A 24,819-nucleotide genomic window follows, 5' to 3' on the forward strand; every position below is an offset into this window, starting at 1 on the left:
AATCCACTAATTTGAAGGGGTGTCCACATACTTTTGTATATATAGTGTTACAATGGAGGCTGCTGAGGGGAGGACAGCTCATAAAAATGTCTGGAACGGAGCGAATGGAATGTCATCAAACCATGTGTTTGATAGTTTATGATTGCGATAAAGCCACTCTCACTACACTTGAAGTTAATAAGAATACGACTTTCAGATCGCGAAAACGTCTATCATACATGTCAGGTGTCAATACTGGCCGATGTCATAACGCGGGAGGTTGTCTTCTCTCGAATGAGCCATTGACCATATTTTTAGCGTTATTCTTACAAAAACAAATTTGTAATTTAACAGAGGGTCTAACACATTTCTCCTCTCTGTGTGCCTCATCAGTCCAGGGTGCATTGCATTACCTTTGCGAATGTCAGACTACATTCTGCGAGGAACATATATCTGCAGGTTGAACATGGTGAGATTGTAGTCCCCTAAATTGATAGTGCAGTTTGTTTAGGCGATTTTAGAGCTAACTAGCTACTTCACATGCTGATGTTGACTTTGGTATTATTTTGTAGCTACGTTTGCTAGCTAGCTTGTCAGCCCATAGAGAGAGCATTGCATTGTGGGCTTTGTAGTCGATTTAGCTACAACGATTTTTTGCTACCAAACTTATTATAACGACAAAATTAAAAATGTGTTCACAAAAAATATTGTTATCACATGTTAGTGTTATGTAACTGTAAATTATAGGAATGAGTGGTTTTGGGTGGATTTTTCCTGGACTGTCCCCCGTTGTCTGCCCTGTTACAAAAACTTTCTTTGCTATCTAGACACATCAAAAAGTCTAGGTTACACTGTTAGTGGTTACCATGTGCACCATAGGGCACTTAGCTACACGTTTTGCTTGCTAAATGAAGACCAAAAATAATATGATGGGTATGCACCCCAGCTCTAGGAGGCCTATAGCCTAGGCCTAAGTTGTAAGGCATACAGATTGTGATATAATAATAATTAAAAAACGTGTTATTATACTGAATTTATGACGATAATTATTGACATGTTATTATAATTGTCCTTCTGTTGGCCTGTCCATAAAAGTCACCAAGTAGCCATGCGCGTAATCAGTGGTTTAATATGTTATTACGCACGGCGAGAGATATTTTGGGCGGTCTCTCGCTGTAGGCGGCGTGGCGACTTATCTCACCGACAAGGGCTTCTATGTAAACTGAGGCAAAACTAAAACAGATGAAACTCAGAGCACATTCACAAAAAATGTTGCCAATTTTGATGGCTCCAGAAGACGCGGAATCCACGGGAGAAACACGCGCCTGCACATGCGGTCTATTCTTTATTTGTGTTATTTAAAGTAAGCTTGTCGATGCTTGTAATCAGAGTGCTGCATTGCATAGTGATTTGTCCGGCTTATTTTATTGATTAAGTTACAATATAATATTATTATACTTTTGCGCGATATTGTTTAAGGCAGTGCCGTCGGTTTTCAATAGTGCCTTTTTTTGTGTAGAAATGAGGAATCCACATCTTCTCAGCGATGGCTGGAAGACAATCAATGCAAAGGATTCAACTGGGAATAAAAAGTTTAAACGGAAAGGTCGGGACCCCAAACGTGTCACCAGTGACGAAGTCAAACATTTCCAATATGATTCAATAATGGACGACGATTCTATGGGGGAACTGATGGAAGAGACATGTAGAAACATTGTCCAAAAAAGACTACAGGACCCTGGTTCAGTTCTATCTGTGGAGAAATCCAATATTTCATCTGGAAACCCGAATACTGCTCTTGACATGAGGATAAATGCTTTACCATCAACAGTTACTGGGAAGCTCCCATCACCACAGTCACGGCCTTTATCCGAGTCAACACCGACAAGCAGAGACACTTTTCTCAGCACATTCCCGCATGTTACAAGTTATGGCCATCAACAGTCATTTGGGACTGATCACACATTACAGTCCCGGATCGTCCTATGCCAGCGCTCCGAGAAGACCCTCTCCTCAGCCTCTCAGACAGCCTACATCAATAGCAGCGACCCGGTTGAATCGCCAAAGAAACGGCTAGGAGAAACGTCTGGCGTCGTCACTGAGATCAAAGCCGTTCAGCAGACACGGAGGCTACTGGCGAATGCCAGAGAGAGGACCCGGGTGCATACCATCAGTGCAGCCTTTGAGGCGCTGAGAAAGCAGGTATTAACACTGAATTCACTAAACAAACAATCCGTACAATGACGCCTCTTGTTCAAAATGTGATGTTCATGCTGAACTCAGAGTAACTTGTTGCACTTAAATGCCCATTTCAGTATGCCACTGTATGGAGATATGGAAATTATGAAAATAACTGTGAATTTCATCATAATATATCCTACTTGAGTATGAATGTAGGCTAATATATCCCACTTGAGTATAAATTGTATGGACCCTTCTATAGATAGTTTATAAAATAAATTTTACGGTCAACAATTTACAATTTGGTATTATTGACATTATGTTCAAAATATGTGCTCAGTTTGCTACATTAAAGATATGAGAAAGAACAGTCTGTAAGACATGTCAGTCCAAACAGTTGAATTGTCACTCTGATTCTTATTCTGTTCTACATACACAATTATTTGTCTGGCCCCCCAAAAACATGTTCCCCTTCTGTAGGCCTATGTAATAGTCTATTCATGTAATTTATATGTAATCAAAATATCAGTGCAAATCATATCCACATGACACCTCTCACAATGACAGAAAAATGTGTCAAATGCATATGAAACAGGGAACAGGCTTCTTAATGACAAAGCTCTTCACACTCCAGGTACTCCAGTAGGTCTGATACTAGTAGGAGTACTATGACATATCAATGTCAACTACAACTAACTCTTAGTTGACCAAAACCAACATGGAATATCTATCCTTTGAAAACAAAATCAGGGAAGTTGTTGTGAACCATTTTTACTGGGTCATGTCATCCATCACCAGCTGTTTTGGCACTTAGAAAGATATGGTGGAAAACTGTCACATGACACCAACTGACACCAGCAATAGTATCTAAAGAGCATGTATACCATAGTTTAACTGAAAACTTCCTCAACTTGATTCTACCATCCTCTCATATCAGTATGATGGGCCTCTTTAACCTAACCAAACTTTAACCCTATACAGGTGCCCTGCTACTCCTATGGACAGAAGTTGTCAAAGCTGGCTATATTAAGAATCGCCTGTAACTACATCCTGTCGCTGGCTCAGCTGGCAGACCTGGACTACACCCCAGATCGCGGCAACATGAGCTTCAGAGAGTGCGTGGAGCAGTGCACCCGCACCCTGCAGGCCGAGGGACGCTCCAAGAAGAGAAAGGTAAATTGGATCTAGGGAAGAGGAGGAGGGAGGGGGATGCAGTATTTAGGCTACTGTCTGACGACGGTCTGGCCTGAGATTTTATCCTGTGCATGTCTTCTTTGGCTGAAGGCCTCATGTTGCAATGACTAGGTGAGGTGAGACATTGACATGGAAATAGACTCCTGCAAGTGAAAAGTATCCAAGCACACATTTGGAGACATTGCTGAGGCATTGCAATAAGTTTGCTTTAAAGTTAAAGGCTATCAAAAGAAGAGCATGGCCTCTGAGACATCAGTAGTTACAGAGAGGGAATGGAAAGCCAAGTCAAAGCCAGCTTCTCCTTCAAACGTGTTTATTGCAATATAGCATATCAATAACATGAAACATATTTCAGTGGATTCAACTATGCTTATAAACAAGGCCATTGATAAAGAGCAGCAGGTGACCATACAAGGCCAATTAAATAATTGGTCATGGATATTTGACTTTAAAATAAAGCTAAATGAATGGAGGTTTTCTTTCTGCTCGTTTAACATCCTTCCTCCTACACTGTCATGTCACATACTAACAAATCTATCAGACATTTTAGAAAGACTGGTAAATTGATGACATCATAGCATTGAAAACTTAGCACAATCGCATTATTGATTTATTTTAGTTGACATTTTGCAGGATGAAATCTCTTGACATGCATTCTCATTTTCAAATGTCCAAATGAAAAAAGAACTAAACAAACTAACAACACGTAGTCACAAGAATAATATGGCAACTATTGTCTAATAATAATAACAATGAAATAATACTAATTAAAATAAAACAACTTACATTAACAGTATAACAGTTGTTGTACAACTATTAATAGGCCTACAACTAATAAAATCTACTGCTACACCTACTAATAGAACTAATAAAACTACTGCTACAACTACTAAAACTACTAATACAACTACTACAAATACAACTAATAAAACTACTGCTACAACTACTAATACTACTAATACAACTAATACAACTACAACTAAAAACTACAACTACAACTAATAAAACTACTAATACAACTAATAAAACTACAACTACTAGTACAACTAATAAAACTACTGCTACAACTACTAAAACTACTAATATAACTAATAAAACTACTGCTACAACTACTAGTACAACTAATAAAACTACTGCTACAACTACTAATACAACTAATAAAACTACTAATATAACTAATAAAACTACTGCTACAACTAATAAAACTACTGCTACAACTACTAGTACAACTAATAAAACTACTAATACAACTACTGCTACAACTAATAAATCTACTGCTACAACTAATACAACTAATAAAACCTACTGCTTCAACTACTAATACAACTAATAAAACTACTGCTACAACTACTAATAAAACTATGAATACAACTAATAAAACTACGAATCCAACTAATACAACTACGAATACAACTACGAATACAACTAATACAACTACGAATACAACTAATACAACTAATAAAACTACGAATACAACTACGAATACAACTAATACAACTACGAATACAACTAATACAACTAATAAAACTACGAATACAACTACGAATACAACTAATACAACTACGAATACAACTACGAATACAACTAATACAACTACGAATACAACTAATACAACTAATAAAACTACGAATACAACTACGAATACAACTACGAATACAACTAATAAAACTACGAATACAACTACGAATACAACTAATAAAACTACGATTACAACTAATAAAACTACTGCTACAACTACTATTACAACTAATAAAACTACGAATACAACTAATAAAACTATGAATACAACTACGAATACAACTAATAAAACTACGATTACAACTAATAAAACTACTGCTACAACTACTATTACAACTAATAAAACTACTGCTACAACTACTGCTACAACTAATAAAACTACTAATACAACTTATAAAACTACTGCTACAACTAATAAAACTACTATTACAATGAATAAAACTACTGCTACAACTACTAATACAACTAATAAAACTACTAATACAACTTATAAAACTACTGCTACAACTACTAATACTAAGTACCTATAATATATGCATTCATATTTACAAATATCTTCACATGGTGATGTTTCTATTAGTTAAAACACAAACAGTTTGATTTTAATGCCCAGATTTCTATAGGTCAATTATTCCAGTCAGTTGGGCATTTGTATCCGATAGATAACCTGCTAGTCAAAACCAGCAGATCTGCCCTATCTACTAATGCGATACAGCGAAAACTTCCCTTTGACTGATCAGGAAGCTGCATATAGAAAAACATGGGGCAGTGTGACAGACAGAGGGATGGTATTTCTAACAATAACGACTACAAAAGAGGGAAGAATACACTCTCTCCAATTAAGACAGGCATTCCTTTGCCTACTAAGATCCCATTAAATTAAATCATCATCAACTCGTGTTTGAAAGGGAACTGGGTGTTTTGCCAGTTTTTTGTCCAGAACAGAATAAAAAGTGCCCCTGATGAATAAAAGGGGTGATTGATGCCTTTGTGTTTTATGACACTGGGAGTCATGTAAACTGAGGCTGAACTTCCTCCAGCTCTCTTCTGGATCCACACGTCTCCATGGCCTCTCTATAAATCAACAAGGTTTTTAATGCATGGATGAGACCCAAGTATGGAGAACGTTCATTTACAAATTAACACTGATCTATCAATTACTGTCCTTCCAGTTCTTCATCTGTCCCCTGTCAGTCCTCTCCTCCAGTTGTTCATCTGTCCCGTCAGTCGTCTCTTCCTCCCAGTTCTTCATCTGTCCCCTGTCAGTCCTCTCCTCCAGTTGTTCATCTGTCCCGTCAGTCGTCTCTTCCTCCCAGTTCTTCATCTGTCCCGTCAGTCCTCTCCTCCAGTTGTTCATCTGTCCCGTCAGTCGTCTCTTCCTCCCAGTTCTTCATCTGTCCCCTGTCAGTCCTCTCCTCCAGTTGTTCATCTGTCCCGTCAGTCGTCTCTTCCTCCCAGTTCTTCATCTGTCCCCTGTCAGTCCTCTCCTCCAGTTGTTCATCTGTCCCGTCAGTCGTCTCTTCCTCCCAGTTCTTCATCTGTCCCCTGTCAGTCCTCTCCTCTGTCACTTAATCTCTCTCATTTATTCTCCAGATTCTTCTGTCACCCTCTCATCCATTCCCCCCTTTTCCTCCCATCTTTCATGGTGAAACAACATTATAAATGTATCTAATTGAATCTATAATTGTGTAGTGAAATAAAGGTTAAATAAAACAATTGAATCTACATTTTAAACATTTAGTCATATCTGTAATTTTATGTTTTAAATGTCATTTAGCAACTCTTCACCTATTGCCAAAACTCATAACATAACATAGTAACATCACACAATAGGTTGATTACCCTGAACTTAAAACTGTAAACAAGTTGTATTTCACTTAAAATAACTATTGTAATCTATACATTTTGTAAATTGCAAATTACATCAAAGTTGATGCAAACATTTAAACACTTTTCTTAAAGATGAAAAAAAACTTGTCTAAAATAACAATGATGAATTAGGTGTTTGTTCATAGATTACATATCCAACATAATTACATGCATACAACTTTTCCCTGCACTCCCAGTTCTCTGCTCCCTCTAGCTCTCTCTCCCTCACTGGGAGCTAATGTGTTTCCCTAGCATAAAGCACATTCAATAGCTGAGCGGTTGTTTTCCTGGCAGTCCCAGACACCAGATGTTCGTAACGCTAGTTGGGAAGTCCTGCTGGCGCCACTCAGGGCAGAGGGCAGGGTGAAGGCACGCGAGCTGGAGCCCAGAGAACTCACTCGCTACAGGAATTGGCACATTCCCCAGTGCGGTACTGGCACATTCCCCAGTTCTCCCCTGGCCATCTGTTCCAAAAAAACACTTTGAAAAAAAATACACTGATCATCACTCTCTCAGGATACAGCACTGAGCAGCAGCTGTTACAGAGGCCGGGGAAAGAGAGGGAGGGAGAGAGAGGGAGGGAGGGGGAGAGAGGGGTGGGCTCTGTGAAAGAAAGAAATCCCTTTGTCAGAGAGAGCCAGTGAGTCTAAGGGGAAACTTTCGAGGGGATAAAAAAACTTTTTCCCAATGCATGCTTATTAAAGACATTTAGAACTTATTCCTGCGCTTGCTTAAAGCCCTGCACTCTGTTCTAAATTCACTTATTGTCTACTCGTTGGAACTCTTTTTCAATAACATTTCAAATCTAGCACTTAATTAATACTTTATATTTCAATTTTTATCAACATGTTATTTAAATCACCATTTTGTGGATGTTCACATGCAAACTGGAAGACCTATTTTCAAAAGTATTTGGAAAGCAAATGAATGGAAATGAAATCAGAGAGTTTGAAAAGTTAAGTCTTCAACAAACAAACTGACAGCATCAAGTCATAAACAAATGTTACAATTCCCTACCATGTGTTAAAGATGGGGAATTAGGATCTGTCTCTTTTGTAGACACATTAAGGAAAATGTTTTGGTTGGTTTGCATCCAACGCTAAAGTGAGGGAGAAAGAATGTTGTCGTGTCCCACTCAGTTGTACACTGCATCTGATCTGACCAAGCAGTTCCTTTACTGGTATGGGTCATATTCTTCTACCCCTTGTATTTACATAGACAACTCTGCACCTATGAAGTCATCGGATATGCATGCTTTATTTTTACAGTTCTATTTGTACGCATCTCACCACCTCTTGATATGCACCCACGGGAGATTGTGTTTTCAATGCCTGATACATTGTTTTATGTCTTTTATAGGAGTAAAATTCTCACAGCATCGGTGGCGTGAGCCAGACTTTATAACAAGGCCCTTGAACAAAATAAACTCTTTACAGCTCTGTTATTGAGGTTATTCAAGGTCACTCCTGGAGGAGACTACAACCAATCACTTGGACACACAGTATGATGGACCTAATTTCATAGGCCTACTTGAAACCTGTTGAGTTAGCAGAAATATCAAGAATCTCCAGTTATGGATATGTTTCTGCCCGTCGCGAGATGGAATGAATCTCATTCGGTTGATGTTTGAACAGTTAAAAGTGTGAGACAGCATTGATGTTCTTTAAACAAACACGCCTGGTGGATGAAATCAGATTGTTCAATCATATGACAATTGGATGCAGAGACAGCAGTGATTATAACCGTTCATAACAGTGATTATAACAGTTTTATTAAACTATGAACCCGATGCCTTTTCAATGACATACAGGTTGTTGTTTTTCTTTATAGTATGATTGGTAATTTCTGCTTGATGGAAGCTAACTAGTGAAAGCGATTAGTAACATATATTTGATTACTAGATAACTTGAAATGACATAGTAATGGTATTTTATTCAGCAACTGTTTTTATGTGTTGAAATATGAATTAAGTTACATGGGTTATTGTCTGCTACCTGAGCTCAGTATTTTAAAATATCCCAGATTGACACATTTTAAAGTGACTTCCCTTTTAGCTGGGCTTTTCTAATGACAAATCTCTGACTGTTGTGTGCTAATCTAGCACTTTTTAACCAAAAATAAAGGAATTGTTGTTAATTTATTTGAATGGATATGCATGATCATTAAACACCTCTAACATCTTTAAATCATTATCTCAAGTACTGCCAACCTAAATCTCACACAACAATCACACACTACACCTTTAAACAGCTTATAGCAGCTGTCAAGCTTCCCTCAAAACAAAGTTGTAATTATGACGATGATCATGAAAGAAAGTCATTTCATTTTCTATCTGAATCTACCTCGTGTATGTGTGTCTAAATCTTGATGTGTTCATGTGTTGTGTTCTCTTAATCCTAGACTACAATAAGTCTTTTTGAGGCACGTCATAGAAAGTACTTATCAAGATCACCACTGTTGGTTGCCTACAAGATAATTGATCAGTATTTTCCCGTCCATTTAATAGAATTTGGCGACGGCTCAAAAATGTGTAATGGTAATTTGTATAGTTTATTTGCATAGGATACTGGATCCAAATATCAACAGAGAGGATTGAATGATGTTGTTCTGCATTACATTACCTTGTGCCTTTTCAACAAAGTACTTTCTTTACATTAACAAGTTACAAATATTAAAAGAACTTACTTTTCTAAAAGGGAACAAAAGTCGCAATGTAATTGCAAATATATTCTAATAGATGAACTTAATTATCCTGTAATAAAAGGTCCCATGTGTTGTATTATCAAGAAAATAAGTACTTTACTTTCACTTCTCATACAGAGGAGAATTTTAACTAATAGTAGATATTTTATATAAATGAATAATATATCTAACAACATTAGAAACAGGAAAACCTGGTTTTCAAGGTATTTACCCGAGCACATTGTCAGTGAAAGCAATCTGTTTTCTTCTAGCGTTGCTTTGGAAGCTGGAAACCGTTCAGGCTTTTACAGTCCTTCAAATTGGGTCTGGAGCCGGAGAGGAAACACCAGTATCCTGTATATACAACTTCTGTCTGTCTGGAAAAAAGAGGCAGAGCAAATGGAAAGCAAGCTGAATCAATCTCATCTGAAAACAGTGAAAATATACAAAACCAACACATTGTTGAATGTGTAGATTTAACTTATTAATGTTCCATTTTAAAGATAGTTTAACAATGTGCTCTCTTAAAAAATACATTACACTGAATATTCCCATCGTGATGAAGAGAACATTATGTATGAAATTAAAGGGGACATGTTTACTAGTTTGGGACCCTAGGGAAAACTTGACCTGAGCGAACATCCTAAACACATCAATTCTAATGTTAATCCTTATGGACTGTAGAAGTAATCCTCTGCTGGAACAGGAGCTTGGGATGATGAAAATAAGTTTTTGAAGCCCTAATATATTTAGATATTTTTTATTTAACCTTTATTTAACTAGGCAAGTCAGTTAAGAATAAATTCTCATCTACAATGAAGGTCTTTACCGGCCAAACCCGGACGACGCTGGGCCAATTGTGCACCGCCCTGTGGGACTCCCAATCACAGCCAAATGTGATACAGCCTGGAATCAAATCAGGGTGTCTGTAGTGACGCCTCTAGCACTGATGCAGTGTCTTAGACCGCTGAGCCACAAACACACTACCATAGAACCAGGGTGTCTGTAGTGACGCCTCTAGCACTGAGATGCAGTGTCTTAGACCGATGCACCACTCGGGAGCCCATGTATGATACATGTAGCAGACTACAGTACTTCCTACTCCATCTAATGGAAGAATAGAATTACTGCAGGGGGAATTGAACCACTTTGGTCTACTACAAAGGCAAACGAAAGGGGTTTTGATATGTTCCATGACAAATATATATTGTTTAAGCCATTAGTTTGATAAAGACAGGGTGAAGGGAAATGTTATCTCGCAATCCAGTCTCTCTACAAAGCACTAACTGCCTGCGTGTTAATCAACATGGTACAGATTGGTTTCCCACATCCTTGGGAGTAAAACAAGGAGATGCCTTATCACAGACTCTGTTTGCTATGTTCATTAATGATTTGGCAAAATAAATTAAACAGTAAAATATTGGAGTAAGATATGATGACATTTTAAGTATCCTCTTATATGCTGATATTATTTTAATGGCAGAAACTGAACAAGACCTGCAGAAAATGTTATTATGTACAGTCAATTGGTGCAAAAGATGGCGACGCATGATCAATCAGAAAAACAAACAGATATTGCATTTTAGAAAACCGGGTACCAAGAGAAGTGTTTTTCGGGTGTGTTTTGGTGAAGAAATGCAAGGTTACTAGCAATTATAAATATTTGGGTCTTTATTTTGATGAACATATGACCTTTCTATATGGCACATCTGCCCGGGCCGACTCAGCAAGTAGAGCTCTTGGGGGAGTTCTAGGAAAAACAAAAACACTCAATGTTGGTTATGCTACGTATTCCAAACTGTATCAGACATGCGTGTGTCCTGTTCTGAGCTATTCAGCAGGAGTGTGTCCTGTTCTGAGCTATTCAGCAGGAGTGTGTCCTGTTCTGAGCTATTCAGCAGGAGTGTGTCCTGTTCTGAGCTATTCAGCAGGAGTGTGTCCTGTTCTGAGCTATTCAGCAGGAGTGTGTCCTGTTCTGGGCTATTCAGCAGGAGTGTGTCCTGTTCTGGGCTATTCAGCAGGAGTGTGTCCTGTTCTGGGCTATTCAGCAGGAGTGTGGGGTGCTAAGAGGTATCTCAAAAACAAACATGTCCATAACAGAGCAGTACTTATTTGTTTTAGGTATCCACAAGTTTGCACCTATACTGGAAATAACTGGGACATGGACTGTGAGGTGAGATGGAAGGCGTGAATGGTGAGACTTTGGAATAGACTATTGGACATGCCAATTGCCAGAATAGCCAGCAGCGTTTTTCAATAGGATCTCTCCATAGGGGGAGCCTGGGCAACTGAAATGTCTGACATTTTCCAACAGTCTGACTGTGAACAGTTGTACGAAAACCAAATGAAGTGAGACATAGACGCTATTAAAAAACAAATGATGCAATATGAAAATAAATAAGTGGAGGAGATTAATCATAAACCCTTTCATTAATGGGGAATTTGTGTGTGAGAAATATAATGTACAACCTCCCGAAAAGCAAGAGATCGCTATGTAAGATCAGGGATATTGCCTCTGCGTATTGAAACAGGTAAGATCAGGGATATTGCCTCTGCGTATTGAAACAGGTAAGATCAGGGCTATTGCCTCTGCGTATTGAAACAGGTAAGATCAGGGATATTGACTCTGCGTTTTGAAACAGGTAAGATCAGGGATATTGTCTCTGCGTATGAGGAGAAAACCCACCAGATATACCCTGGCATTATGTGGCTGAGCCATGAGGAGAAACTGTCCATTGTGTATTTCCATTTGTGGAATTTTTTGATAAAGCCTGGAATAAAAGAAAAACAGTAACCGATAATTAAATGATATAAATATTTAGCAAATAGCACATACAGGTTGTGTGTAGGCCTGCCTCCCATTTCAATCTTCTCTTTGTGCCAGACTGGGTTCAAAGGCCTTTCTTTACATTTTTCTGGATTTATCATTATTTATTTGTCTTATTTTCCCTGCTTTAGGGATATAATTCTGTTCTATTTAACTAGGCAAGTCAGTTAAGAACGCATTCTTATTTACGATGACAGCCTACCCCTGCCAAACCCTAACCTGGACGACACTGGGCCAATTGTGTGCCACCCTATGGGACTCCCAATCACGGCCGGTTGTGATACAGCCTGGAATTGAACCAGGATCTGTAGTGACGCCTCTAGCACTGAGATGCAATGCCTTAGACCGCTGCGCCACTTGGGAGCCCTGTTTGTTTATTGCTTGGAAAACCTTATTTACTATCGATTTATTTTTCAGTCTTTATGGAACACCAGAATAATTATTACTGAATTATCGTAATGTTTGTTTGTGTCTCAATTAATCCTGTAAGGGATGGGTTGCCAACTGGCAATTTGACACAAAAATAAAATGTCAGTCATTCATACTGTAAGTCCAAATCTTTTTTCTTTACTGACAACCAGGCCAATTATGGCGACATTAAAAAACAAAAAACATTCAATAATTTTAAATCAAAATTATCAAGCAAAGTCATGTTGTAACGACAGAACAAACAGTGCTTGATTTGGGCACGAGCTAACCGGAGCCAAGTGCCAGCGCCTCAAATTTTCTACTGCTTGAGCTCCTGTTCCTCTTATAGAATATTATCTTGAAAAGTATTGTAGAGCTCCTGTTCCTCTTATAGAATATTATCTTGAAAAGTATTGTAGAGCTCCTGTTCCTCTTATAGAATATTATCTTGAAAAGTATTGTAGAGCTCCTGTTCCTCTTATAGAATATTATCTTGAAAAGTATTGTAGAGCTCCTGTACCTCTTATAGAATATTATCTTGAAAAGTATTGTAGAGCTCCTGTACCTCTTATAGAATATTATCTTGAAAAGTATTGTAGAGCTCCTGTACCTAAATATAATTAGTACTGGCTCCCATCTCAGTCCAAGTCAAGCACTGAGAACATACATTATTATAATAAAAACAATCTAATAATTACATTAAAAAAATGTAAAAACACAAACATGTTCAGACATCTCGTAGACAAACTGAACACTCAACTTAAAATCGAAAGCATAAAGGTAATGTTAATTATCTGTTAGTCAATCTGTTCATTCTTCACAATATTTATGATAATGTTTGTACACATTTTAGCATCAACTTTATGCTAAGATTTAATTAAGTAATTATCCATTAGCTCTTAATAAATACAAATAACATTTAAGTTTAGCAGTGATAATACTTCCCTTATAGAGGGATTTGTAAAAGCTGTACTAGTACATCTTTAGCCTTGTCGTTTTCAACTGCGCAGGGGAGAAGTGTACAGCTTCACTGTTCCCCATCATGTCGGCACATCTAGTCCATGCAGATTCAATATGCTGGCATGCACTAGGACATAGAAGAGTTTGCAGTCAAGTCCCCAGATCCATAGACTCAATCAACTTTTTGAATTCCATGGAATTAAATCAGAATGCTGTTCTCAGGGTGAAAAGTTTTGGAATGATAAGTCAGTGGAAGGTAGATCGTTGGTGTGTCGCTAGCTGCGCTGTAGGCCCAGATCAGTCTCTTTCAGCTGGGGCAGAAGGTGCAGTGCAGGCCCCCTGTGAGGTCTGATACAGTGCCTTCCCTCACCAGGCTCTGGAGGAGAGCACTCTCACGTTCCACGTTGTGCATGTTCTGCTCCAGCATAGCTGTCATGGGTATATTGTCATAGTAATGCAGGGGCATCTCCTTCCGGCTGAGGTTGTAACCAAAGCCTGCTAGGCTGACCTCGTCACACAGGTAGGTGGCCAGGTTGAGGGCTGAGATGCCCATGGTGGGCACGTTCTGCACAAAGAGGAGAGCAAACAATGTCAACAAGGTATAGAGGACAGTGAATACAAAATGTATTTGAAAACAGGCACGGCCCTCTCTTGGGCCAAAGAAACATGTGCTCCAGGTAAAGATTGCTGCTGGTTGCTAGCAGAACAATCAGTTTACAGAAAAGGCATTGACACATTTTTTACACCCACAATTTGAACAGTCAATATTGAGTCTCCTTTATCTTTCCAGGGGATGGCAAAGATGATCATCCCAGTTGGTAGAATGTTTATGTGCATAAAATGTCCGACTAGTAGAGAACTCTTCCAAAACGGCCCATTATGTCTATACATCAAAGCTTTTTTTATTATTGTTCCTTTAATTTCAGTTTAGTTAGGGTATGAAAATGTTTTGTAAGTCTTCAGTGTAATGGTGTAATGTGTGCTGCTTAACTGGTGAAAGGTTGTCTGACCTGGTCCCAGCCCCAGAGGCGTTGCTGTGGGGAGGGGTAGGCTAACAGGTCCATCGCCATCTGCCTGATGATCTCCAGATTCAACAAACGGAACTTTGATAAGTCTACTGGAATCTTCTCTGGCACCTTCTGCCAGAAAAACAGCCAGTCCCAAAGGGACTGAAACAAAAACAAGTCTAATGTCAGGTAAAGTAGTAGGCAGTGTCTGAATTTGCATTTCAAATCGCTCAGCCATGTCTGTGCTCCTTATTAAAATTTCAACAACTAGGCTGACATTACCTGATTTCATTTTCTTTTTCTTTAAATTAATATTTTGTTCATGTTTCTGGTGGTGGGCTTTGCAACTCACAACTCTCTGTCTGTTGATCATTGCTTTGATCCACTTGAAGTCTACAGCCTTGTAGACCACCGCCACAAACTGCAGCTCAGGGTCCACATCTTCCCAGACCTTGGGGCTTCCCTCTGGGTAGCTCATCCGGACGGAGGTCCGGTTCCCCACGTCTTTACTGTAGTTCCTCAAAGGACCACTATTTAGCCTGTAGCGCAGTGAACAGAATGTCAACGTGACACAGGTCTACTCATGTAACCATTCACTCTTTGGATGAATCAACAATGATATACTATAACAGTTCTACCCTTCTTACTTAGAAATGTTACCATTATAGTGATGACTTCTGTTCCACAGAAAGTCTCATCCTGTTGATAAGCGGCAGGGGGCGGCAGGTAACCTGACGGTTAGAGAGGCGAGCCAGCAACCAGAGGGTTGCCAGTTCGAATTCTGGGTCCAAAGCGGAAAATCTACCGGGAAGTGAGCTGGCAACCTGAGGGTTACTGGTATCAAATGCTAGATGCCATTTCCCACCATTGTGCCCTTGAGCAAAGCACTTAACCCCCCACAACAACTGCTCCCTGGGTGCCTAGTGTGGCAGCCCTCCACACCTCTCCAAAGCCTGTATATGTACGTGTGTGTATGTGTGTCTTACGGAGGGGTTGGGTTAAAAGCGGAAGTCATATTTCGGTTGGACCTTGTATGCATTTGACCAATAAAGTGACAATAAATTGCTGGTCAAAGGTGAATTTACTGCCTGGTCTAGAGATGAGCCATTTGAAAATCCAGGTACACAAAGCAGGTGTAGTCTCACCTAATGACAACATCAAACTGGTCAAGCAGGGTGCCCAGCTCAAGACCACGGAGGATTCCTCCATTTCCCATGACCACACAGCGTCTGCACTCTTTCTTCAGCTGCTCTGGTTGAGCAGGGAGGAGGTTGAGGACATCCTTTAGTTTGCCATGCATGTCACGGAACCCGAATGGTGGGGGGTACTTGAACATCTCTGGAGTCAGCAGTGTGTCCCGCCACAGGAAAGGATCAGTCACATGACCAGAAATCTGGAGCCTTGCTTCTACTCCCTTTCTGGCAAAGGCTGGTCTGCACTTGTTGGAAAGAACACCCCGTACAAAAGAGTGCACAAGCTGGAAAGATCATATAATTGTATCAAATGCACCACTATAAATAAACACATTAAAAGAAGCTATCTACAGTTGGTAAATCCATTTTTGGACATTTCAATTCATGATAACAACACATTGATTCTTGAAGAATATAACTTATAAATGCCTCATGAGCTTAGCTCAACTGTACTATACACCCCATCAGAACTCAAAATATAAGCTTGTTTTACTCCATTCTTTATAAACAATGTAATTGTAAACAAATACAGTATAGCCTCAAAACATGGTTAAAACTATAATTTTAACAACATGAATGGTTAGTCCTTGCACCCATAGCCTGTCTATGAATTTGAGGGTGGTTACATTTCTCCAGCCCCATCCCTGTGTTGTTATTGTTTGAACAGCAGATTGCCCCTTTAATTTGGGGCTCCTGAAGTGGCGCAGTGGTCTAGGGCACTGCATGTCAGTGCAAGAGGCGTCATTACAGTCCCTGGTTCGTATCACATCCGGACGTGATTGGGAGTCCCATTGGGCGGCAAACAATTGGCCCAGCGTCGTCCGGGTTTGGCCGAGTTAGGCGTCGTTGTAAATAAGAATTTGTTCTTAAATGACTTGCCTAGTTAAATTAAAAAAAACTAAAGTCAACGCTGAACGGTTACAAACATAGATGAAGAGCCTTACCTTTTGGTGGCTGGGCTCCACATGCCATGCCAAAAGCTTCTGTGAGTCAGTATCAAACCAATTAAGGGTTACAACTGCCAGTAAGATCATCAACCCAAGGACCATCAAGGGCAACAACAAACGTCTGCAAGAATAATATGTTCACTGTTACACTATCCATCAAGAACAATGCTTCTTTATATATAATATCATACATGATCATGACGTAATGCCTCCAGGACAAGTTATGTACAGTGTGCTTCTGAGCCAGGTAAGGAAATTAAGCTAGTATTTCTAAACAAATTTGTGGCCGCATGATGAAATGCCCATGAGCTCATTCCTGCCACAGGGACATGCAAGCACCTGGAGTAGCCTAATAATAACTGAGTAAAAACTGAATGAGTAATCAAGCAGGCAGTTGGAACTCTGTAAAACAGGGTTTCAATCGTGTCTTCATTTAGCTACTGATTATTAATAAATAGGGTGAACTAGCTAATAATATGTACCTGTTGGAGCCACAGCGCTTTGAAATCCTCATCTTGTTGTTGAGGAAGTTAATGTCCTTCCCTCTGTCCTTAGCGCTTATTAGCCTGTTCCTCATGGGACAGTTCCTACACCCAGTGGCAGGTCAAAGGTAATTCAGCACAGCCAAGCAAAACAGTATGTGTATGGGGTAAATCCATTTGAATTCAATCACTTTTTGAAAGCATCCCTTTGAATTTGAACGAAAGCTTCCATACACATTTGCCCATTGTAGAAGTGCTCAGAAAGTGACTCTGGACCTCAATGCAAAAACATTCAAGAGATAAAGGTGTTCAAAGTTGACCTATTTTGCATACCCCACCATACCATCTGACATGTCTATCACTGGAAAAAAAAAAACGGTTCAGATTTCTATCATTTAAAAGTTTACAAAACAGGCTTATCCAACTATTTTATAATATATATTTTTGAATATATAAAAATGTTTGTTTTTTTTATATAAAAAAAATGCATAAACATAGATTTTTTTTCATATTCGCATATGCTGTAGCTTAAACCCTATTTTAAATCAGCTGAGGTTTTGTGTTGTGCCTGCCGTCGGTTGAGACACAACATCCTCTTGAATACAGGGTGGGTGTCATGTTTTGGCTGATAAAATGTACTAAAATGGGAATACAATTGAAAAACAAATGTCTACTTTCAAATGGTACCACAAAGATGGTTGGAGGTCCACACATAAGAGAATGTTGACTTGAATGGGAACATCTGTTTTAAATTATACTGTCAATACTCCATAGGAAAAATATTGAAATATAGATAATAGAATATAGAATAGACCATTTAAGTTTACATTCGACAGTGGGTGGACCAGCGGCCATCTTTATGCTAGCGATTACAAGTAAAACTGTCCATTCAATGTCAATGGTGTACCAGCTAAATTGCAGTGGTCTGAAGGGATAAGTCCATTCTATGAATTATATTTATATGATTGAAATGACACTATATTGAATCACTCCAACATGGTATCCTTCCATTCGGCAGGATACATTCCAAGTAAGAATTTCAGATTAGTCCTGTGTACCGGGTAGTGCTGCGGCTAAGTGCCGCACTCCTTCCACCTCTGCCTTTTCACGGCTCATTACAGAGAGGATTCACTTGGTAAGAGCTCTATGTTAGAGTGTACAGTGCATTCGGAAAGTATTCAGACTCTTAATGTGTTTGGACCCCAGGAAGAGTAGCTGCTGCCTTGGCAGAACTAATGGGGATCCATAATAAACAAGGAAGAGTAGCTGCTGCCTCGGCAGAACTAACGGGGATCCATAAGAAATACCAGGAAGAGTAGCTGCTGCCTCGGCAGAACTAACGGGGATCCATAAGAAATACCAGGAAGAGTAGCCGGTGCCTTGGTAGTGACTAATGTGGATCCATAATAGAGGTCGACCGATTAATCCCAGTTTTCATAACAGTCGGTAATCAGCATTTTTGGACTCCGATTATGGCCGATTACATTGCACTCCACGAGGAGACTGCGTGGCAGGCTTGACTACCTGTTACGCGAGTGCAGCAAGGAGCCAAGGTAGGTTGCTAGCTAGCATTAAACTTATCTTATAAAAAACAATCAATCTTAACATAATCACTAGTTAACTACACATGGTTGATGATATTACTAGTTTATCTAGCTGGTCCTGCGTTTCATATAATCAGTGCGGTGCGTGTTCATTTATCATCGAATCACAGCCTACTTCTCCAAACGGGTGATGATTTAACAAGCGCATTCGCGAAAAAAGCACTGTTGTTGCACCAATGTACCTAACCATAAACATCAATGCCTTTCTTAAAATCAATACACAAGTATATATTTTTAAACCTGCATATTTAGTTAATATTGCCTGCTAACATGAATTTCTTATAACTAGGGAAAATGTGTCACTTCTCTTGCAACAGAGTCAGGGTATATGCAGCAGTTTGGGCGGCCTGGCTCGTTGCAAACTGTGAAGACTATTTCTTTCTAACAAAGACAGCCGACTTCGCCAAACGGGGGATGAGGCAATATTAACCAGATGAAATGGTGTTACTTCTCTTGCGTTCATTGCACGCAGAGTCAGGGTATATGCAACAGTTGGGCCGCCTGGCTCGTTGCGAACTAATTTTGCCAGAATTTTACGTAATTATGACAAAACATTGAAGGTTGTGCAATGTAACAGGAATATTTAGACTTAGGGATGCCACCCGTTAGATAAAATACGGAACGGTTCCGTATTTCACTGAAAGGAAAAACGTTTTGTTTTCGGATTCAAGCATATTAATGACCTAAGGCTCGTATTTCTATTTGTTTATTATATTATAATTAAATCTATGATTTGATAGAGCAGTCTGACTGAGCGGTGGTAGGCAGCAGCAGGCTCGTAAGCATTCATTCAAACAGCACTTTCGTGCGTTTTGCCAGCAGCTCTTCGCTGTGCTTCAAGCATTGTGCTGTTTATGACTTCAAGCCTATTAACTCCCAAGATTAGGCTGGTGTAACCGATGTGAAATGGCTGGCTAGTTAGCGGGGTGCACGCTAATAGCGTTTCAAACGTCACTCGCTCTGAGACTTGGAGTAGTTGTTCCCCTTGCTCTGAATGGGTAACGCTGCTTTGAGGGTGGCTGTTGTCGATGTGTTCCTGGTTCGAGCCCAGGTAGGAGCGAGGAGAGGGACGGAAGCTATACTGTTACACTGGCAATACTAAAGTGCCTATAAGAACATCCAATAGTCAAAGGTATATGAAATACAAATCGTATAGAGAGAAATAGTCCTATAATAACTACAACCTAAAACTTCTTACCTGGGAATATTGAAGACTCATGTTAAAAGGAACCACCAGCTTTCATATGTTCTCATGTTCTGAGCAAGTAACTTAAACGTTAGCTTTCTTACATGGCACATATTGCACTTTTACTTCTCCAACACTTTGTTTTTGCATTATTTAAACCAAATTGAACATGTTCCATTATTTATTTGAGGCTAACTTGATTTTATTGATGTTTTATATTAAGTTAAAATAAGTGTTCATTCAGTATTGTTGTAATTGTCATTATTACAAAAAAATAAATAATAATAATAATAATAATAATAATAAATATTATATATATATATATATATATATATATATATATATATATATGTAAAAAATGAAATACATTTTAAAAAATAAAAAAAATAAACAAAATTAAATAAATAAATACATTTTTAAAAATAATAAAATCGCCATCGGCTTTTTTTGGTCCTCCAATAATCGGTATCGGCGTTGAAAAATCATTAAAAAAAAATAAATAGAGATTGCATCGTCTGTGGATCTGTTTGAGCGGTATGCAAATTGTTGTGAGTTAATGGGATAATGGTGTTAATGTGAGCCATTACCAGCCTTTCAAAGCATTTCATGGCTACGGACGTGAGTGCTACGGGTCTGTAGTCATTTAGGCAGGTTAGGCAGGGGGTGGGGGGTTCTGAAATGTATTGGAATAAATCACCAAGCTATAAAACAAGCTAGCCAGCTATGAGTAACTGTAGTGTTCTTGATCTACATATTGGAGTGATCCAATAGCTCACATACGTAACCTTCGCTCTCCTGTATTCAGTAGCATGTTGTCTCAACTGATGGTGGGAACGACACAAAAACCTCAGATGCAGTCCAAACACGTTCATTTTACTTCCTTTACACACTTTTCCCCGGGGGAATCCCCATCGAAAATGGATGCAGTTGGATTGCCATCATAAGTGGATGTCCAATTCACAAACGTTGCCCCCTCTGCCCTCGATTTAATTTGAGGAAGCGAGTGAAGAACTTTCATCAATTGTGGGGTTGATATGACCCAAAATTCAATGCAAACATGTCCAATTTAAATCAACATAGCTGCATTTTCGGCATGTGAGAACAAAATGACTCAAGCTTGCTAAAACATATATATAAACCCCTTTCTGTGTTTACAAACATTGCAGCACGAGGGCTATGCGCAAGTTGATGGGAGAACAATAGTTCTTATAGAACACCAGCAACAACAAAAAAGCCTCTATTTACATGTTGCTTATGCCTGCATTTCACACCACTTTTGGATTATAATTGGATTTTAAGGCTCGTATGAATGTCCTGCTTAATATAATGTTTGTGTCATCATCGCAAATCAACTGCATTATACTTTTAAAAACACTTCAACCTCAACCAGCAAAATGACTCTTGGTATAGCTTTTACTACAGCCTATATCAATGAGTGTTAGCATCTAGCTAACAACTTCTGCATCCAAAAGTTATTTTGCAAAGAGCACAACCAAATACCTTAGCAACTGTTCAAGAAAGAATCACAACATCATTGTAAGCATAAGAGAACCCCCAAAAAGTTGTGTTTAAAAGTAACACAAGTCTAGATTAAAGTTATGTTTAATGGGCGCAGATGGCGATGGCCTTCTTACTGCCACCATGAGTCGCGCACATCTGTCGTGTACGGGAAAAGGGTCAATATATCATTGATTTTAGCGTTGGTAAATGCGAAATGGGCGTAGTCTCGTAGTGAGGGGCCTATAAAAACGTTACTAGCTTCATAAGCATATTTGGGGGGTGGGGGGTTCTGAAATGTATTGGAATAAATCACCAAGCTATAAAACAAGCTAGCCAGCTATGAGTAACTGTAGCTAGCCACCTGACAAGGGTGCAAGGCTGCTAGGTATATTTATAGCTTTAGGTTGGTTGTTTTTAAACTCAACTTCAAGACTTCCACCAAGGACGTTGCCTCTCTGATCATCACTCTCCCTCGCTTGGGTGAGCGACATTTGAGGTACACTCGGTTGTGACGATATAAAACGTTATTCTGGGGATGAGGGTTCAGGGCTCTTCGTGTTTGGACTGTAGCGATGTAAAGTAGGGTCAAGTGCTTTCAATAACTGAATTTGGGGGAAAAACATGACGTCAGTGATCGTCAGGTCGGAAAATCGGAGATCTAGAAAGATGCCTCGGGTTCCGAGTTGGATTTTCAAGTCGGATGACCATTCAAAACGATTTTCCCCCAGTCTGAGCTTGTTTTTTCCGAGTTCCTGGCTTAAACATACGATTATATAAACAAATAAGAGTGTGTTTTTAGACGTTAAAGGTTTAAATTTGTATTTATTTAAATGTTTTTCTAAATCGTTAGACAACCCAGTTGTAAGCTTTTTAGTGATAGCAAACCCAACCGTTTAGCTATATTTTCCAGTGATGAAGTAGACATGGATGTCTCATGGTATAGCGGTGTATGCAAAATAAGTCAACAGAGCACCTTTAACCAGTCCTGAATGTTTTGGCACGATGTCGCCAGGACAGCGGAGTCAATCTCCACCTTCCGGAGACACTTGAAACCCCACCTCTTTAAGGAATACCTGGGATAGGATAAAGTAATCCTTCTACCCCCCCCCCCAAAAAAATATATATATAGATGTACTATTGTAAAGTGGTTGTTCCACTGGATATCATAAGGTGAATGCACCGATTTGTAAGTCGCTCTGGATAAGAGCGTCTGCTAAATGACATAAATGTTATGTCAAAAAACAATTGAATTCCAATGGATTTACCCTATGGCTTGACAGTTGACTAGCTACTAAAGCCCATAGATAGATAGCTAACGTTAACGCCCTAAAGATAACGCCCTAAAGATAACGCCCTAAAGATATGTCTGGGAAGATCACGTATTTAACGTTACATAGGAATCGAAAAAGTCAAAAATCCAGGGCAACGTGTTATTTTGACACAAACGGTTACGCGCTAGCAAGCTTTTATCATACTATCACCAGCAAGCGAACGTTGGTTATTTAGCCAGCTACTGTAACTACTTACCCATCGGCGGACGTTTATAAGCAGTCATCTTGACAGTATAATGAATGTTCGCGTTATCTGACGATATTTTATTTGATGTAGCCAGCTACAGTAACGTTGATAATCATGTAAGGGACGTGGTTGTCACTAGTAGCCACAAAGTCATAATTATGACTAAACCCCGTCTATTTCTACAATGTATCTTCTTAAAACCTGGTTTTAAAGATAAGCCAAATCACACTGCTAGCATTATGCCTAACCGTAAATTTACCCCAAAAAGCAGGGTTTTCATACATTTTTACGACAGCCAATATAGCGACTTTGTAGCTGTGATAACTAGTGACAGCCAAGGGAAGTCGTACTAATCAGAATAACCAATGAGCGCGAACAGAGTCATAATTGCTTCCGGTATGTGACCTATCCTTCAAATTAAAAGACCACCCATAGCTTCTTATTATACCTCAGTGACCCAGAGTGGATGGTCAGTGGATGTACTCACTTTCACAGAATTACATATAATAGCCACAGCCATAATAATAACCTAATAATTATAATAACAACCTTAACCACGCACAAGGTCCTAAATGATATAACCGCCATCGATAAGAGACATTACTGTGCAGCCGTATTCATCGACCTGGCCAAGGCTTTCGACTCTGTTATCACCACATTCTTATTGACAGACTCAACAGCCTTGGTTTCTCAAATGATTGCCTCGCCTGGTTCACCAACTACTTCTCTCTGATAGAGTTCAGTGTGTCAAATCAGAGGGCCTGTTGTCCGGACCTCTGGCAGTCTCTATGGGGGTGCCACAGGGTTCAATTCTTAGGTCGACTCTCTTCTCTGTATACATCAATGATGTCGCTCTTGCTGCTGGTGATTCTCTGATCCACCTCTACGCAGACGACACCATTCTGTATACTTCTGGCCCCTCTTTGGACACTGTGTTAACTAACCTCCAGACGAGCTTCAATGCCATACAACTCTCCTTCCGTAGCCTCCAACTGCTCCTAAATACAAGTAAAACTAAATGCATGCTCTTCAACCGACCACTGCCCGCACCTGCCCGCCCGTCCAGCATCACTACTCTGGACGGCTCCGACTTAGAATATGTGGACAACTACAAATACCTAGGTGTCTGGTTAAACTGTAAACTCTCCTTCTAGACTCACATTAAGCATCTCCAATCCAAAATTAACTCTAGAATCGGCTTCCTATTTCACAACAAAGCACCCTTCACTCATGCTGCCAAACATACCCTCGTAAAACTGACTATCCTACCGGTCCTCGACGATGTCATTTATAAAATAGCCTCCAACACTCTACTCAACAAATTGGATGCAGTCTATCACAGTGCCATCTGTTTTGTCACCAAAGCCCCATTTACTACCCACCACTGCGACCTGTACGCTTTTGTTGGCTGGCCCTCGCTTCATACTTGTTGCCAAACCCACTGGCTCCAGGTCATCTACAAGTCTCTGCTAGGTAAAGCCCCGCCTTATCTCAGCTCACTGGTCACCATAGCAGCACCCACATCTCACTGGTCACCCCCAAAGCCAATTCCTCATTTGGCCACCTTTCCTTCCAGTTCTCTGCTGCCAATGATTGGAACGAACTGCAAAAATCACTGAAGCTGGAGACACATCTCCCTCACTAGCTTTAAGTACCAGCTGTCTGAGCAGCTCACAGATCACTGCACCTGTACATAGCCAAGCTGTAAACAGCCCATCCAACTACCTCATCCCCATACTGTATTTATTTATCTTGCTCCTTTGC

At 39.6% G+C, this 24,819-nt stretch overlaps 2 protein-coding genes and 1 long non-coding RNA gene across 7 annotated transcripts; 1 reads left to right on the plus strand and 2 right to left on the minus strand.

The window, feature by feature from the left end:
- Window positions 1-1,126: 1,126 nt before the first annotated feature.
- On the plus strand, window positions 1,127-8,881 carry atoh8 (atonal bHLH transcription factor 8). Of its 2 annotated transcripts, none has more exons than XM_029771557.1 (3): window positions 1,127-2,181; window positions 3,142-3,333; window positions 6,466-7,234. In XM_029771557.1, the coding sequence occupies exons 1-3, from the start codon at window positions 1,501-1,503 to the stop codon at window positions 6,532-6,534; spliced, it is 942 nt and encodes a 313-aa protein (XP_029627417.1). In that variant the 5' UTR covers window positions 1,127-1,500; the 3' UTR covers window positions 6,535-7,234. The 2 variants fall into 2 exon arrangements, with proteins under 2 accessions (XP_029627417.1, XP_029627419.1); XM_029771559.1 differs by lacking the exon at window positions 6,466-7,234 and adding an exon at window positions 8,101-8,881 and having other exon boundaries at window positions 1,130-2,181.
- LOC115205503 (uncharacterized) lies at window positions 6,600-10,025 on the minus strand. The gene is made up of 2 exons (XR_003880626.1): window positions 9,656-10,025; window positions 6,600-7,205 (listed from the first exon to the last, which is right to left on the minus strand). It is a non-coding gene; the product is annotated as an uncharacterized LOC115205503 (long non-coding RNA).
- Window positions 10,026-12,792: 2,767 nt separating this feature from the next.
- st3gal5 (ST3 beta-galactoside alpha-2,3-sialyltransferase 5) lies at window positions 12,793-23,394 on the minus strand. 4 transcript variants are annotated; one of them, XR_003880627.1, is made up of 8 exons: window positions 23,065-23,392; window positions 17,248-17,352; window positions 16,763-16,886; window positions 15,771-16,102; window positions 14,978-15,164; window positions 14,629-14,787; window positions 13,269-14,183; window positions 12,793-13,223 (listed from the first exon to the last, which is right to left on the minus strand). XR_003880627.1 is itself a non-coding variant. In XM_029771562.1 (7 exons), exons 2-7 carry the CDS (start codon window positions 17,340-17,342, stop codon window positions 14,131-14,133), a joined length of 969 nt encoding a protein of 322 aa, XP_029627422.1. In that variant the 5' UTR covers window positions 17,343-17,352; window positions 23,065-23,394; the 3' UTR covers window positions 12,793-14,130. The 4 variants fall into 4 exon arrangements, 3 of the variants coding, with proteins under 3 accessions (XP_029627422.1, XP_029627420.1, XP_029627421.1); XM_029771562.1 differs by having other exon boundaries at window positions 12,793-14,183; window positions 14,610-14,787; window positions 23,065-23,394; XM_029771560.1 differs by having other exon boundaries at window positions 12,793-14,183.
- Window positions 23,395-24,819: the final 1,425 nt, after the last annotated feature.

This window comes from Salmo trutta, chromosome 13 (assembly GCF_901001165.1).
Source record: "Salmo trutta chromosome 13, fSalTru1.1, whole genome shotgun sequence".
NCBI lineage: Eukaryota > Metazoa > Chordata > Actinopteri > Salmoniformes > Salmonidae > Salmo > Salmo trutta.